This window comes from Plasmodium chabaudi (genome assembly GCF_900002335.3).
Source record: "Plasmodium chabaudi chabaudi strain AS genome assembly, chromosome: 4".
Lineage (NCBI taxonomy): Eukaryota > Apicomplexa > Aconoidasida > Haemosporida > Plasmodiidae > Plasmodium > Plasmodium chabaudi.
This window is the reverse complement of record NC_030104.2, coordinates 5-19083: the sequence shown is the minus strand read 5'-3', so window position 1 is coordinate 19083 and position 19079 is coordinate 5. Positions and strand designations below refer to the sequence as shown.

Genomic DNA, 19079 nt, shown 5'->3' with positions numbered 1-19079 from the left:
TTATTTTTTTTGTTTTATAAAAGAAAAGCCGATTTTTTGAAATGATAAATTTAATTAATAACTTTTATTTTGAGGTTCAAATTCCATGAACCCGATTTTAAAATTCAATATAAGTATTAAAAATGATAAATAAGTGAATTTATTTATTGCTATTATTATATGTAAATAAACTCATAAGTATAATTAAAAAATATATTTATATAATTATAATACGAAATTATATATTATAATATGTATAAATATGATGTTGTTGGAATGGTTCACTTAATTTTAAATTTACTTATATAATTTTAAAAATAAAACATTACTAACAAAATGAATGACTAAAAAATATATATTTTATAAAACCAATTATATTGAAAAAATTCATAATAAAAATTAAAAAAATATAAACAATACCCCACTAAATATATATTATATGCTATATACAATTGTTTCTATAAAAATTCAGTATAAAAATATAATGGTATTTTCAAACATAGATATATAAATATATGGTTATTGAATGAATAATAAATCAGTGAAATATATTGGTGCATTATAAAGCTGTTAACGTTATATATTTTGCTAAAGACATAATTTGGGATATGTGATTTAATATTCTAAAAAGCTGGATACTGAAGAAAGGGCTAAAGATTCAATTAATGTTAAATGTCTTTTTATTAGTCCACATTCGCTTGCATTATATTACAATTATTTAATGAATCATCATTTTTTAAAACTAAAATGGTATTGTTTTATCATAGAATTGACAAAATATAGTATACTTAATAAATCACTCGAATGCATATACATTGATAACTATAACAATATAATATATGAGATATAACGAGCAATAAAAATCATTTAGCAAATATTTATATATTAAAAGAGCAAATATACCTTATCTCCCCTTTCCAAGGATAATATAACAATCTAATTGCACATAATTCTCTATTATACTTTAAAAATTGCATCAATACTTATTTATGTGTTATATGCTTAATATATATTAAGTATTATTTTAAAAAAAATATGCATTTAAAAACTTATTTAAGTTTATAAATAACTCAATAAGCATGGGTTCAGTGCTAATTGTTGTTTAAACTGTAGAAAAGATGCTCAAAATATATTATAAAATAACCCAACAAAATATATTTATAAATTGAAGTATATAGGAATAAAAATAAAGTTATTGAACACATTAAAATGGATTATAAATTTATCAATATTAAACAAAAGTAATATTAAAATTATGTATATGCAATTAAAAATGGAACAATTCAACACATTTTGTAAATGTTATAATTTTAGAAAAAACTATATTGTATATTATAAGAAACAAGTAGATAAGCATTTAATATATTTTAAAAAATGACTATTTATATACTTTTAATGATTATAGTAATAATAGTATTTTTTGTATAAAATGCATCATATATACATATGGAAAAAATATATTAAACAACCCTCTATTTAAGGTAATTTAGATAATTGCCATAAAATAAGTATAATATGTTTAACGAAAGATAGTTTCTATGTAAAGAGCTTAAGTAAATACAACATATATATTATCACCCAACATAATCTCCAAATTATAACAGGATTTCATTATAATGATTAAGGAAGTGGTATATATTTTTTTTAAACAAAATATTCTCTTCGAATGTGATTCATATGCTGGATCGCCTATAAATTATATTAATTTTCATTTTAGTAGCATTTAGTTTAATACGTTTTTTTCTTTAATTCGTAAAATATCTTCGTAGTGTGGAACAATTAGTATTATAGATAAATTTATTTGGGTGGAACAGAAAGGCGTAGTAGAAGTTATTCAATATTATAATTTAGTCAATGCTTATTGCCCTTTCAAGAGTACCCCAAAAAAGAATGAATGTCATAGTTATGATGAAATGATTAGCTCTGCTGTTTTATTTTTTCTAAAATGGCTAGAAACTAGTTATGATTACAAGGACGATTTAAAAAATGATAAACTTGCCGAATACGCTATTTTATGGTTAAGTTATAAAATAAATGAAAACACACAAACTATAATCAAGTCATTAAACGATTTCTATACTAAACATATAGAAAAAAATGCGAATTATAGTGAAAAAATAACTAAATCCGGTGATAATAAGACTTATAAGGATATTATAAATAAAAAACAAAATCTTATGAATATGAATATTAATGATATATCCCAATTTTATGATGCACTTAAATTATTATGTAGCATGTATAATGAACTTAGTGATGACAACCCAAATTGTGAAAAATGCTCGAAAGATGCTAAAGAATTTGTTAATAAATATAATGAACTTAATAATGATTCTGATATTACTAGAAACATTTCATATAGCCAAATATTGTCTAATTTATTTAATGATTATAATAGTTTTAAAAGTTATCGTGCTGAAAAATGCAGTAAATGTAGCAATATTCCATCACTTCCAGATATAAAAACAGCACAATTTTCTGGACAAGATAATGCAGAAATTTTAGTAGATATTTCTGAAGATGCATCATCAAGCTCGTCGATAGCAAGCAAATTAATTCCAGCATTATTAATATGCTCAATACCAATTTTATTGGGAATTGCTTATAAGGTAAATAATAAGGAATTTAAAAATAATTTCATTAAATATATGCAAACTTTAACAAACACCATATGCTTCTTAACATTTATATTAGTATTCGTTATTTGGATTCGATAAACGACTTCATAGACAATATTTAAGAGACAAAGTAAAAAAAATAAAGAAGAAAATGAATCATTATATATGATTCGAATAGTAACGATTATCTAGGAATAGTAATAATGATTGATATGTGTTAAGAAAGGGTCTATTGGAAATAAGGTACTTTTGACCATAATTATGGGTCCTATAAGAATATTTAAATAGCATAATCAATAAAACATAAAGTTATATATGCATATTTATTATATATTTTTTGTATGCTTTTATGTTGTGAATAAGGGTTAAAGTTGTGTTTGTGGAGCTCATATTTGGGTTAAGGCTAAGCGTTATATTGTATTTAAATTTGATAATATTCATTAGTTTAAGGAATTGTTTTAAATATGTATAGGACAAATTATAATAATTGCATTTCGTGTTAATATAACTTAATGGTAAATATGATGAATTATTTATTTTTTGTATTTTATTGTTAATTTAGGTTCAATGGATATAGGAAAATCGATAAAATGTCGGAATCGATATAGACTGATGATTCCAAAGTGTCGATTTGGTTATAGAACAGACGTCGTTTTAAATAATTACAACATTTAATATGAGAAACTGAGGTAGAATGAGAATTACAAGTAAGTAATTTATTATAATTTCAGCTGAAAGGGCATTTAAAACAATATCCTCCCTCAGCGCATCTTGAACCCGATGATAAATGAAGAAAGTAATGGGGATGCGAAATAAGTTGTTAAGTTGATGAACAAATCGGATTATTAAATATATACAAACATATACAGGATAATCCTGTATCATTTATTAATTTATTTGTTTTGTTGATTTTTTTTTTTGTTTATAAAAGAAAAGACGATTATTTATATGATAAATCGAATTAATAACTGTATTGTGGGGTTCAAATTCCATAAATTTTAATTTAAAGCTCAATATAAGTATTAAAAATGATAAATATGTAAATTCGTTTATTACTATTATTATAGGTAAACAAACTCATATGTATAACTAAAAAATATGTTTATATAATTATAATATTAAATGATCAAGTATTACTGTATATATAATGAGGATGCTGTTGGAATGGTTCACTTAATTTTCAATTATAAATTTATTTATATAATTCTAAGAATAAAACATTATTAACATAATGAATGATTAAAAAATATTTTTTATAAAATCATATATTATTGTAAAAATGAATAAAATTTTTTTTAAAAATTCCCCTATAAACCCTGTCATATGTTGCATACAATTGCTTTCTATAAATATTCAGTAAAAATTCATATAAAAATATAATGGTATTTTCTAACAAAGATATATAAATATTTGTTTTATTGAATGAATGATAAATCAATGATATACAATAGTGCATTATAAAGGTACCAATGCTTATATTTTATTAAAGATACAATTTGGGATATGAGGTTTTATATTATAAAAACCTGGGTAAATAGAAAAAATTGTAAAGACCTAATTTATGTTAAATGTCTTATTATTATTCCACATTAGTATGCATATATGATTAGTGTTTAATGAATCATCATTTTTTAATCTGAAATAGCATTACGTTATCACATAATTTTAATAAATTATTTGAATCCATATTCATTGATAGGTATAGTAATATATTATATAAAATAAAAATGAACAATATAGAATATTTATATTAATTTATATATTAAAAGAGCAAGATATTTTATTTTTCTCCTCTTAAAGTGTAATATAACAATCTAATTGCACATATTTCATGTTATACTTTAAAATTTACACCAATACTTATTTGTGTTATATGTTTAATATTTACTAAGTATTATTTTAAAAATAATCTGATTTAAAAACATATTTAAGCTTATAAATAGATCAATAAGCACAGGTACAGTGCTAATTATTGTTTTAAACCGAATAAAAGATGCTCAAAATATATTATAAAATAACCCAATAAGATATATTTCTAAATTGATGTACGTAGGAATAATAATAAAGTTATTGAACACATTAAAATGGATTATCAATTTATCTATATTAAATAAAAATAATATAATTTTACGTAATTTTCAAATATATGTAAGTAACACAAGTTAATTTAAAAATACTATAACTTTAGAAAAACCTATATTATAAGAAACAACTATATAAAACTGTAATATATCGTATTAAATAACTATTTTTATATTATTAAAGATTATAGTAATAATAGCATTTTTGTGTAAATGGATCATATATACATATGTTAAAAATATATTAAGCAACTCTCCATTTAAGGTAATTTAGATAATTGTCATAAAATAAGTATAGCATGTTTAACGAAATATAATTGGTATGCAATGAGCTTAAATAGATACAACAAATATTTACATAATATATATAAATATTATTATCCCTCATAATCCCCAAATTATGGCAGAGTCAAGTTATGATATTGAGAAAGTGGTATACAATTTTTTAAATAAAATATTCTCTTCGCATGTGTTTTATATGTTGTATCCCCCATAAATTATATTAACTTTCATTTGATTATCATTTATATTAATACGTTTTTTTTTTAATTCATAAAATATATTTGTAGTATTATGAAATACATACGATCAATAACTATTTTTGGGAGGATAATGATGGTAAATTAAAAGTTAATCCAAAATCCACATCAATCCACGATTATTGTTATTACAGTAATACCCCAGGAAAAGATAAATGTAATGATTATCTTGAAATGACTAATTGTAGTGTTATTTATTTGCTAAAAACGTTAAAGGAAACCTATAAATTAAAAGATGATAAAATTGCTGAATACGCTATTTTATGGTTAAATTATAATCTAAACATAAAGCCAAATAATAATTTTACCAATTTAAACGAATTTTATACTAAATATATAGTAAATAATGAGTGTTATAATAAGAATATAAATGGTGATGATGGTCTGACTTATAAGGAAATTATAGATGCAAATAAAGATTTGACGAATATGAATATTAACGAAATATCTAAATTTAATCGTCCATTTAGTATATTATTTTATTTGTATTATGGATATCATAATGATTCTTCGGATTGCGCTAAATATTCGAATTATGCTAAACAATTTGCTGATCAATTTAACAATCTCAATAATGATCCTAATAACATAGAAAACAGTTCATATAATAAATTGTTATCTACATTATCAAATGATTATAACAATTTAAAAAATATATTTTATGATAAAAATTCTTCTTGCAGTTTTCCATCTCTTCCACAAATAGAACTTAAAAAAAGTTCTGCACAAAATTCTGGAAAATGTTCTGGACAAATTATGGGACAGTCATCTTATAGTATTGAGGATGTGGTATACAATTTTTTAAATAAAATATTATCTTCGCATGTGTTTTATATGTTATATCGGCCATAAATTATATTATTTTTCATTTTAGTAACACTTACATTGATACATTTTTTCTCTTTATTTTGTAAAATATATTCGCAGTGTGAAGCATTTAAAAAGGTTGACGATTGTTTACAAATAGGTATGAAATCCACAGGAGGTAGTTGTTCTATTGACTATGCATTCACTGATTATTGCCCTACAAAGATAGAGGGGCAAAATGTAAATTGTGAGGCAAATAACGAAAAAATGAGTGCTGGGTTTATATGGTTGTTAATAACGTTCGAGAATCTTTGTGTAGGTCAATGTTCTGATAATGAAAATGAAAAATATGCTGAATATGCTATTTTATGGTTAAATTATAAACTAAATCAAATTTCAAATGAAGAAACCACCACATTAAAAGATTTTTATACAAAATATATTAAAGACAACAAGGAACATGTAGATTATAAGGATCATTTAGATAATAAGATATATTCGATGAATATTGATAGTGAAAAAATATATAATATTTATGAAGCATTTGGAATTTTATGTAAAATTTATACTGCGCATAATGAAAACGATAAAAAATGCACAAACTGTTCGCAAAATGCTGAAGAATTTGTTCAAAAAATTGAAAAACTTAATAAAGATCCTAGTATTACTAAAAATGAGTCATATAGTAAAATATTATCTACATTGTCAGATGATTATAATTGTTTAAAAGATCATTATGATAATAATTGCAATGGATGTACCAATATTCCAAATTTTCCAGAGATAAAAACATCACAAATTTCTGTAGAAGGTTCTACGCCAAGTCATGTACAAGATAATCCAGATAGTTCTTTACAAGGTTCTGAGGTTACATCATCAAGTTCGTCGGTAGCAAGCAAATTAATTCCAGTTTTATCAATATTTGCAATATCACTTTTCGTGGGGATTGCTTATAAGGTAAATAATAAGGAATTTATAAATATAATATTTAAAATTTATTTTCATGATTCCTTATATGTGATCATCAAAAAATGTATATACGATTACCATTTTTATATTAGTATTCATTATTTGGAATTGATAAACTATTCCAAAGACAATATATAAGAAAAAAATTAAAAAAAATAAAGAAAAAAATGGAACTTAATATATGATTCGAAGATTAACGATTATTCCAGGAAGAATAATAATGATTGATATATGTTAAGAATATGTCTATTGGAAATATATAATTTTTGTGTCTATAAGAGTAATTGAATAATAAAATCAATAAAATATAAAATTAATATGCATATTATTGCATGTTTGTATTGTTTTTACATATTTTTATATAATTTTTATGTTATGGGTTAGGGTTATGTACTACATTACATTTAATTTGTATAATTTTTAATAATATTTATTGTTTATATAAAAATGATTTAAAAAAATACAAATAAAATAATGAAACATAAAGTTGCAAAATCAAAAAATATATATAATTAAATTTTTTTCGATTCTAATATTCTTGATACCGAGGTGTTTATGTTTTATGGGTCAAGGTTATGCATTATGGTTTATTGTTTCGTTTACTGAGTCTTCGTTTTGAGGTAGGACTCAGGGCATATTGTAATTTATTTTTTTATAATTTGATAATATTGGGGATTGTAAATGTTGATTAAACATATACACCATCCCCGTATGTTTAATCTCGAGATTATGTCTAAATATGTGCCCTCAAAGGGGCATACCCATTAATATGAAAGGGATCGCATAGCAAATATTTCCATCAAGTATAATATTATAATTGAGTGTTAATATTGATTTAATATGATTAAAATAAAATGTCTACATTGCATATATTAATATAGATACTGGATTTATATGAAGCCGTATTATGTTATATAATATTTTTTTATTATATAAAACGTGTTGATCTGCGGCTATATTGAATTATGTATAACGTAGTATGCTTCTTTATTTGATGGAAATGCTATTTAGTGAAACTTATAATTTGTGTCACCATTACTTTAATTTAAATTATATTAAGCCAACTGAGATGTAATCATAGCATTATATATGAGGTTGGATATTAATTATAATAAAATTCATTTTGAATATTCCTCTGCATTAAAATATATATTCAGATTAACACATGTGTCTTTAACATTAATTAAACAAACTACTATTATATAATAATAAAATATAGATGCATGGGATATCGATCGAGAATCGACAATATAACATTGTCTATAAAATATTATTGTACTTCTAATGTTTTTAGTATACATAAAAGTTGCACTATATATAAATATTTTTTGAGGTTTTAATTGTAGTTATTATTCTCTGTTTGTATTTTTTTTACATTTGTATTAAAATTAATTAGTATTAATAGATGTTGTTTTATACGCTTTAATTTATTTATTATAAGGTATAATAATAGATTAATCACTATTCATTTTTTAATTTATAGTTTTGGGGTATAAATATATTATATTTAAAGTAGTTAATACAATTTCATATTATATTTTGTTATAATAATTATAAATAATATGATAGATAGATTATCTTTATTATTATATGCCTATACATATAATAGAATACTCTACTAATGTTAATATTGAAATATTGTTTTATTGTGAAAACATCATATAATTAAATATTAATTTTATCGAAAAGGTACATAATAATTAATTTTGTTTGAACTAATAACATTTTTATTAATTTATTATATATATACAAACTTGTAAATTTATATTTAAAATATATTGCTATTACGAAATATTATATATGTTATAAAATACTTGATTTAAAAACTATGAAACATGGAATTATAGCCTATTGATTTAAAGTATTTTTATTAAGCATATTAATTATTCCGTTGTACTACACAGTGATATAGCAGGAAGCAACAATGATAACAATAAAGTATTAAATACGAAAAAATCATTAAATTCAGTTTATTCGAATACGTTGATATATATTAATTATATATATTATTAAAACTGAACATATGCGGAGTATAAAAAATAATTATTATAATTTATACTTAAGTATAATTTTAATGTCGTAATATTAACACTACAAGCCATATACTATTAATTTTATTAACAATTTGAATAAAAATATAGATTTCTATATTGAGCTAAATGTTTTATTATAAAATATGGAGTATATAATATGTTTAGGTTCTAAATATAAATGTGCACTAGAATGGTAAATCATTTATATTTCTTCTAAAAGTTTATTGTTACATCTAATCGAGAGTGATCGTTAAACTAATAAAAGTAACAAAATTAAGTAAATAATAGGAAAATAATTTTATTGAATTCGTTTTTGTAACTTAAAATTGGAGCTCGTATTTATTTATATATTAAATAGTTAATAAGAATGAAAAGGATGATATATATTTATATGTACTAATTTAAAAGCTCATTTAGGTCCATGGAGATTTTAATTTGTAATTATTTTGATTAACTTAAATTGCACATTTTGTGTTTTAATTTTAGAAAGATAAATATATGGAGTAGAATATTATTCATTAAAATATAAATATATATTATCTATTTAGAAAAAGTAATAATGTTGAGTTATTTTTAAACGTTATAACTTTAATAAATAATTGGGGTATATTTATTATAAATAATATTAAAATATGTAATATGTGATGCAGAATAGTAACTCATACCAATAACGAGATACAAATATATTTTTAAGGGTTACAGTCATGATATATTTCTTATTCTTTATATATTTAAAGTAACATAAGTTTTGAAACTCATTTATTAAAAAAGTAGTGAATATAATTTTATTTTCATGTGTAAACCTATAATATAAATATATTATTATATAAAACTAATTTAGTCTATTTTGGGTTATGTCATTTGGGGTATTATTTTAAAAAAACTGTACTATGTATAGAATGTATTATATAGAGCCATAATACAAATATTAAACAAATAACAACTTAAGGCAATTTAATTGTTGCTATAAATAAAAATCAAATACATTTTTAATACTATTATTATATTATTAGTCCATGTTAATTCAAGTATTAAAACTAAAAATAATACATTAACTACAAATATTAATTATATAGACACCTCAATTTATTAATAACATATTTGGGTTCAATACATTATTACATAAAAATTGTATATGACAAATTACCTCCATATTAAAAATGAAATCCAGCATAATGCTTGAAGAAGTGGTATATACAAATTTTAATAAAATAAATTTTCTTTTATTTTATTGTTTTCACGCTGTTTATAAATTAAATTTCAATAATATTCCATGAATACATATTTTATTAATTTTGACAATATTTTCTTAGTGTGGCGCAATTAATCAAATTAACAAGGTTTTGTCCGATGATATTTTAACTTTAGGACAACATTTTCCTGATGATGAATTAGGATACACTGCTTATTGCCCTAACGCGAAAGAAGGAGAAAAGGGGAAATGCGTGACAAATGGTGATAGAATTAGTGCTGGGTTTATATGGTTGTTAGAGATGTTCAAGGCTCTTGACGATGTGGAAAATTTGAAAGATATAAATGACCAATATGTTGAATATGCTATTTTATGGTTAAGTTCTAAAAATATACTAATTAATCCTGACATGCTTGTTAGTGTAACTGGTATTTATGATATTCTTGAAAGAAATAATCCTATTGGGTATAAGGAATTTCGCAATAAAATAGAAAAAAAAAAGCAATTGATGAATTTTGGTGATTATCATATGGGTAAGCTATATGAGTTACTTAAAGAAATGTGTACTCTAATCACTAAATACGACCAAGATAGATCATTCCCAGATTCATATTTAAATCATGCTAATAAATGCGCTAACTTATATCAAAATCTTGTTACGGAAGCCTATAGTTCTAAGATGTGTGATTCATATTGTTATGTATTGTCTACTTTAAAAGATGCATATGATAAATTTAGAAGAGAAAATGAATTCGACTCAGATTATCAGCTTCCTGAATTCACGTTGCCAGAAGGAATAAAAAGTTGTGAGAAATTATGTGAAAAAAAAAATCAAGAATTGAAGGTTGAAAGTTCGAAAATTGATGTTTCAGAAACTGTTACACCCACCGAAACAATTTTATCATATCAAACATCAACTGAATTAAGTGATAGTCGAGAAGAATCGCTTCCTAAAATCGAAGTTCAGATGGATGATCCAAAATCTATAACACTTCCATCAGTAATTCCTACAAGTATAAATAATGGAAATAAACTACCCTACATTGCAGTTCCATTTATTTTAATACCCGTTATTTTTGGAATTTCATATAAGGTAAATAACAAGGCAATTAAAAAATATAAATTATACCATATTTTGTGGTTGCATAAAAGAACAAATAATTATATTTTTTTACGATATTTATGTTAGTATTTAACACTTATGTGGAAAAAAAAAATGAAGAGTAAAAAAAACGTGAGAAAGATTATAAATTTGAGTGATAAAAAATAAACCCAAAAGGACGTTAAAAATGCATGCATCGAAAATACCCAATGGGTATATTATAAATTGTGTTGATGACAAAATGGAATTATTAAGTATATGTAAACATATAGAAGAAGAATATATGACTGTTATTATTTTATTTTTTTGTTTTTTTTTTTTGTTTATAAAAGAAAAGACAATTCCATAAAATGATAAATTTAGTTAATAACTTTATTCTGGGGGTCAGATTCTATAAGTCTGATTTATAACTCAATATAAGTATTAAAAATGATAAATAAGTAAATTTTTTATTAATATTATTATAGGAAAATAAACTCATATGTATAATTAAAAAATATATGTATGTAATTATAATATGTATAAATATGATGTTGTTATAATGGTTCATTCAATTCTAAATTTATTAATATAACTCTAAGAATAAAAAGATCGGTAACATAATGAATGATTAAAAAATATTTTTTTTATAAAATGATTTATTATTGAAAAAATTAATAATAAAATTTGAAAAAAATATAAACAATGGCACTATAAATTCTTGTCATAGGTGCATACAATTTTTTTTATAAATATTTAGTAAAAATCTATATAGAAATATAATGATACTTTCTAACATAGATGAATAAAGGTTTGGTTTATTGATTGAATAATAAATCAACAGAATATAATAGTGCATTAGAGATGTATCAATGTTGCATATATTGTTAAGGATACAATTCAGGATATACGGTTTTATGTTATAAAAAGGTGAACAAATAAAAAAAAAGTTAAAGACCAAATTAATTTTAAATATCTTTTTATTATTCCATATTAGGATGTGTTATATTATCAGTTGTTAGTAAATTGCAACTTTTTAAATTTAAAATAGATTATTTTATTTTAGGGTTTTTAATAAATTACTTGGATCATATACATTGATAACTATAACAATAGAATATATAAGATAAATGAGCAATACATAACATTAGCGAATAGTTATTTAAATTTATGCATTAAAAGAGCAAATATATTTTATTTTGTCCTCTCAAAGTGCAATATAACAATACAATTACACCCAGTCTTTTATTATGCTTTCAAATTTGCATCAATACTTATTAGTTCTATATATTTAATATTTACTAAGTATTATTTTAAAAATAATATGTATTTAAGAATTATTTAAGCATATAAATAACTCAATAAATATGGGTTCAGGGTAATTGTTATTTTAAACCATAGAAAAGGTGCTCAGAATATATTATAAAATAACTCAATGATGTATATTTATAAATTGGTGTACATAGAAATAAAAATAAAGTTATTGAACACATTAAAATGGATTATTAATTTATCTATGTTAAATAAAAGTAATGCTAAAATTATGTATATGCAATTAAAAATGGAACAATTCACCGTATTTTGTAAATGGTAGAATTTTTGAAAAAGCTATATTATATATTATGAGAATCAAGTATATAAACATTTAAAATATTTAAAAAAATGATTATTTACAAGTTTTTAAGGATTATAGTAATGATGGATTTTTTAATTGCTTCGATTTTTTCGGTATTTAAATTTTAGAAAAAGTTATACGAAAAAAGGAGATTCTATAGGCTTTCTTTGTTCAAATATCAATAAAAGGAAATATGATTTCAATCCTTTATAAAATTATATCCATTTTCGTAATATAGTTATACCAAATGTTAGTAAGAGTAACATTTGTTGTATAAAATGCATCATTATGTATATGGAAAAAGTGTATTAAGCAACCCTCTATTTAAGGTAATTTAAATAATTGCCATAAAATATGTATAATATTATTTTATTATTCTATACTAATTTAATTATTGGAAAATTATAATATATTTAACTACAGACAGGTTTTATATATATGGTTAATACATTTGCGTCAGACAGTTGGTGCAGTGTATATAAAACAGGATGATTCTACTCAATTTGTAAATCAAAAATAAAATTTCATCACAATGAATGAAGATATGGTATATGAATTTTTTAATAATGTATTATATATAGATATTGTTAAACTTTATTTTCATAGCACCATTTCTAATAATTCCTTTAATTGTTTTTTTTAGTGTAAATTTTTCGAGGTTGTATGGACTGATTTTCCAGATACATTGGACGATGATGGAAACTATCAATTTAAAAGTGACGATACATATCAAACCTATTGTATTAATGAAACATGCAATAATGATATCGATAAAATTAACGCTTGGTGTTTATGTTTGCTTAACTTAATTTTTGGGAATTTTGAATCGTTTACGGGTTATGCAAAAAGTAATATGAATAATGTCCAATATATTTTGGCGTGGTTAAGTTATATATTAAGTCGAAAACCAAATGAAGAAATCAGCAATCTAAAAAAATTTTATGAAAAGTATATAGAGAGCGGTGAGGGGTATGAAACGTCTATAGATGATGTTAGTGATTATTATAGTAGTTATAAGAATCTTATAGATAAAAAAAATGATTTTATGAATATGGATGTTAATTATATATCTACTTTTTATGAAGCATTTAAAATTTTATGTAGCATGTACAATGATATTAATAGTGACCCACCAGATTGCACCAAACATTTTACAAAAACTAAAGAATTTGTTAGCAAATATCAAAACCTTCTTAATAATAATAATATTAATACTAAAGACAGTCCGTATAGTCAAATATTGTCTACTTTATCAACTGATTATACTAATTTTAAAAGTTATTGTGCTGAAAAATGCAATGGTTGTGACAATATCCCCCCCCTTTCATATATAGAACCAAACCCCTTTGTACAAAATTCTGAAGATACGTCATCAAGTTCATCGGCAGCAAGCAAATTAATTCCAGTTATATCGATATTTGTTGCAATACCGATTCTCTTGGGAGTTGCTTATAAGGTAAATAATAAGGAATTTAAAAATAATTTCATTAAATATATGCAAACTTTAACAAACATCATATACTTCTTAACCTTTTATATTAGTATTCGTTATTTGGATTTGATAAGGGGCTTCATAGACAATATTTAAGAGAAAAAGTAAAAAAAATAAAGAAGAAAATGAACAATTATATATGATTCGAAGAGAGTGATTATTCCAGGAATAGTGATAATGATGGATGTGTTAATAAAGTGTCTATTTGGAAATAAATAATTTTTGATCATAATCTTTGTGTCTATAAGAATATTTAAATAATGTAATTAATAAAATATAAAGTTATATATGTATATTTATTATATATTTTTTGTATGTTTTTATGTTGTGAATAAGGGTTAAAGTTGTGTTTGTGGAACCCATATGCAGGTTAGGGTTAAGTATTATATTGTATTTAATTTTGTATAATTTATAATAATTTGGCAATATTTATTAGTTTAAGAAATTGTTTTAAAGATGCACAGGAAATAATTTATTAAAAAAAGTATAGGAAAAATTATAATAATTGCATTTTATGTTAATATAACTTAATAGTAAATGTGGTAAACTATGTATTTTTTGTATTTATTGCTAATTTGATATTAAGGTTTATGGGGCAATCGATCAAATGTTGGAATCGATATAGACAGATGATCCCAAAATGTCGATTTGTTATAGAATATATGTCGTTTTAAATAATTATAATATTTAATATAGAAATATGGGTGATAATAGTGGATTTTGCAAGAAAATAATTTATGATTATTTCATCTGAAAGGACTTTTAAAATGGTGTCCTTCCCCAATGCCACTTGAATCGTATGATAAATGGAGATAAGAAAGTTGTTGGGTTGAGGAGAAAATGGGATTATTAAATATATACAAGCGCATGCAGGATATTCATGTACCATTTATTAATTGATTTTTTTGTTTATAAAAGAAAACAATTATTTATATGATAAATTTAATTAATGACTTTCATTTTGAGGTTCAGGTTCTATGAACCTGATTTTAAAACTCTATATAAGTATTAAAAATAATAAATGAGTAAATTTATTTATTATTATAGGTAAATAAACTCACAAGTATAGTTAAAAAATATATTTATATAATTATAATAAAAAATTATATATTATTATTGAAAAAGTTAATAATAATATTTAAAAAAAATGACCCTATAAACCCCTGTTATATGTTGCATACAATTGTTTTCTATAAATAATTAGTAAAAAAATATATAAAAATACAATTGTATTTTCTAACAGAGATATATAAATTTATGTTTTATTGAATGAATATTAAACCAATGGCATCCAATAGTGCATTATAAAGGTATCAATGTTATATATTTTGTCAAAGATACCATTTAGGATACACGGTTTTATATTCTAAAAAATTGGATCGATGAGAAAGGGTTAAAGATTCAATTCATGTTAAATGTCTTTTTTTTTATTCCATATTAGTATGTATTATATTATTAGTGTTTGTAAATTATCATTTTTTTTAATTTAAAATAGCATTATTTATCATATAATTTTAATAAATTATTTGAATGCATATACATTGATAACTATAACAATAGAACATATAAGATAAAAATGAACCCTGAGAACATTTATCGAATATTTATATAAATATATATATTAAAAGAGCAAATACATTTTACTTTTCTCCTCTTAAAGTGCAATATAACAACCTAATTACAATAGTTTTATATTATGGTTTAAAAATTGCATCAATACTTATTTATGTGTTATATATTTAGGGTTTGCTATGTATTATTTAAAAAATAATCTGGATTTAAAGACTTATTTAAGATTATAAATAGCTCAACAAATACGGGTTTAGTGCTAATTGTTGTTATAAACCATAGAAAAGGTGCTCAAAATATATTATAAAATTGTCCAATAAGGTATATTTTTAAATTGAAGTACATAGGAATACAAATAAATTTATTGGATATATTAAAATGGATCATGAATAATTTATATTAAATAAAAATAATATAAATTTATGTATATGCAATTAGAAAATGGCATAATGCATCTTAATTTAAAAATACTATATTATATATTATAAGAAACAAGTATATAAAAATGTAATTTATCTTATTAAATAACTATTTATATAATTTTAAGATTATAGTAATAATGGAATATTGTTTTTTTAGACTTATACAGCATTTAATTTTTAGAAGGGTAATCATTAAAACATAAGATATAAATATGTTCCTTTTCTATCTTCAAACAAAATATAAGGAAATATGATTTAAATTCATTATAATAGTATATCTATTTTTGTAATAAAGCTAAACATATGTTAGTAAGAACCGTATTTTTTGTATAAAATTCATCATATATATAATTAATCAAAAGTGTACTAACTAGCCATCTATTAAAGTAATTTAGTTAATTGACATAAAATAAGTGTAATATGCTTGAAGAAAGATAATTGCTATACACAGAACTTAAGTAAATACAGCATATATTTTATGCAATATATATAAATAATATAATCCCACATAATCTCCAAATTATAACGGAGTTTCATTATAATGAATAAGGACCTGGTATATAATTTTTTTAAATACAACATGGTCTTCACATATGATTCATATGTTGAATCGCATATAAATTATATTAATTTTCATTTTAGTAACATTTGCATTAATACATTTTCTCTTTAATTCATAAAATATATTCGTAGTGTGATGTAATTAAAGGGATTGATGATTTAATTGAAGTGGAAGTGAAAGCGGAAGGAATAGAAACTATTCGTGATGAGTTATTTAACACGTATTGCCCTACCAACAAGGGGGGGAAAATGAGGCAACAGGGACAAGATGGGTATTGTATTGGTTATAGCGAAACAGTTATCTCTGCTTTTATACATTTGCAAGAAACGCTTAAGAATAATGATAGTCAGAAAAAATTAGATAGGGACAAACTTGCTCAATATGCTATTTTGTGGTTAAGTTATAAAATTAATCAACATCCGAATCAAACATTTGGAACAAATGATATTTATAACAATTTTAAACAATATGGTTATTGGAATCGAAAACATAATAATTACATAGAACAAATAAAAAAATATGTGGATATTAAAGATATGACTAAATTACATGAAGCATTTATATTATTATGTAACATGTATACTGAAATTGATGAAAACAAGTCAAATTGTACAAAATGTTCGCAAAAAGCTAGTGAATTTGTTAAAAAATTTGAAATACTTAATGACGATCCTAACCATATAAAAGACAGTCCATATAGTCAAATATTGTTAACATTATCAAAAGATTATGATAATTTTAAAAATTGTTGTAATAAAAAAAAAGGGGAATCTTGCGATTTTCCATCCCTTCCACAAATAAGCCCCAAAAAAAGTTTTGCACAAAATTCTTTAGAAAGTCCTGGACATACATCTGGACATAATTCTGAAGATATTTCATCAAAATCACCAATGGCAAACAAATTAATTCCAGGTTTATTGATATTTGCTGCAATACCAGTTTTTTTGGGAATTGCTTATAAGGTAAATAATAAGGAATTTATAAATATAATATTAAAAATTATTTTCATTAAACATATGCAAACTTTAACAAACATCATATGCTTCTTAACATTTTATATTAGTATTCATTATTTGGATTTGATAAACAGCGTCATAGACAATATTTAAGAGAAAAAATAAAAAAAATAAAGAATAAAATGGCCAGTTATGTATGATTCGAATAGTAGTGATTATTTCAGGAATAGTAATGATGATTGATACATGCTAAGAAAGTTTATATTTGGAAATAAGCAAATTTTTGGGTCTATAAGAATATTTAAATAATATAATCAATAAAATATAAAGTTATTATGTATATTTATTGTATTTTGCACATTTTTTGTATAATTTTTATGTTGTGAATTAGGGTTGATGTTGCGTTTGTTGTTCCATATTCGGGTTATGGCTAAGTATTAAATTGTATTTAATTCTGTATAATTTTATAACATTTATTAGTTTAAGGAATTGTTCTAAATATGTATAGGACAAATTATAATAATTGTACTTCGTGTTAATATAGCTTAATGGGAATGTGCTGAACTATATTATCTATTTTTTGTATTTTATTGTTAATTTGCGGCTAATAGGTTATGGGACAATCGATCAAATGTTGGAATCGATATAGAAAGATGATTCCAAAGTATCGATTCGGTTATAGAAGAGATGTGATTTAAATAATTGAAACATTTAATATGATAAATGGATGAGAACTGCAAGAAAATCATTTACTATTATTCAACCAAAAGGATATTTAAAACGAGTTTTCCCCCAATACCGCCTGAACCGTATAATAAATGAAAAAGTAATGGAGATACGAAAGAAGTTGTTGAGTTTATGAGAAAATCGGATTATTAAATGTATAAAAACATATTCAGGATAATTATGTGTCATTTATTAATTTATTTATTTTTATTTTTTTTGTTTTATAAAAGAAAAAATGATTATATATATGATAAATTTAACTAATGGCTTTTATTTGGGGTTCAGGGTTCAGGGTTCAGGGTTTAGGGTTTAGGGTTTAGGGTTTAGGGTTCAGGGTTTAGGGTTTAGGGTTCAGGGTTTAGGGTTCCAGGGTTTAGGGTTCAGGGTTTAGGGTTCAGGGTTTAGGGTTCAGGGTTTAGGGTTCAGGGTTTAGGGTTC

The 19079-nt window shown here is 22.6% G+C and overlaps 5 protein-coding genes across 5 annotated transcripts; all 5 read left to right on the top strand.

The window, feature by feature from the left end:
- Positions 1 to 1595: 1595 nt before the first annotated feature.
- PCHAS_0400300 (CIR protein) lies at positions 1596 to 2766 on the top strand (the record flags this gene model as incomplete). Its single annotated transcript, XM_016799931.1, has 3 exons — positions 1596 to 1610; positions 1749 to 2588; positions 2674 to 2766. The coding sequence occupies 3 exons, from the start codon at positions 1596 to 1598 to the stop codon at positions 2764 to 2766; spliced, it is 948 nt and encodes a 315-aa protein (XP_016653238.1).
- A 2312-nt stretch (positions 2767 to 5078) lies between these two features.
- On the top strand, positions 5079 to 7178 carry PCHAS_0400200 (CIR protein; the record flags this gene model as incomplete). The annotated part of the gene is made up of 4 exons (XM_016799930.2): positions 5079 to 5108; positions 5248 to 6006; positions 6145 to 6981; positions 7086 to 7178. 4 exons carry the CDS (start codon positions 5079 to 5081, stop codon positions 7176 to 7178), a joined length of 1719 nt encoding a protein of 572 aa, XP_016653237.2.
- A 3008-nt stretch (positions 7179 to 10186) lies between these two features.
- Positions 10187 to 11488, top strand: PCHAS_0400121 (CIR protein; the record flags this gene model as incomplete). Its single annotated transcript, XM_016799814.2, has 3 exons — positions 10187 to 10216; positions 10340 to 11311; positions 11408 to 11488. 3 exons carry the CDS (start codon positions 10187 to 10189, stop codon positions 11486 to 11488), a joined length of 1083 nt encoding a protein of 360 aa, XP_016652860.2.
- Positions 11489 to 13446: 1958 nt separating this feature from the next.
- On the top strand, positions 13447 to 14549 carry PCHAS_0400111 (CIR protein; the record flags this gene model as incomplete). Its single annotated transcript, XM_016799225.1, has 3 exons — positions 13447 to 13461; positions 13558 to 14370; positions 14457 to 14549. 3 exons carry the CDS (start codon positions 13447 to 13449, stop codon positions 14547 to 14549), a joined length of 921 nt encoding a protein of 306 aa, XP_016652859.1.
- Positions 14550 to 16938: 2389 nt separating this feature from the next.
- PCHAS_0400101 (CIR protein) lies at positions 16939 to 18115 on the top strand (the record flags this gene model as incomplete). The annotated part of the gene is made up of 3 exons (XM_016800006.1): positions 16939 to 16953; positions 17091 to 17921; positions 18023 to 18115. 3 exons carry the CDS (start codon positions 16939 to 16941, stop codon positions 18113 to 18115), a joined length of 939 nt encoding a protein of 312 aa, XP_016652862.1.
- Positions 18116 to 19079: the final 964 nt, after the last annotated feature.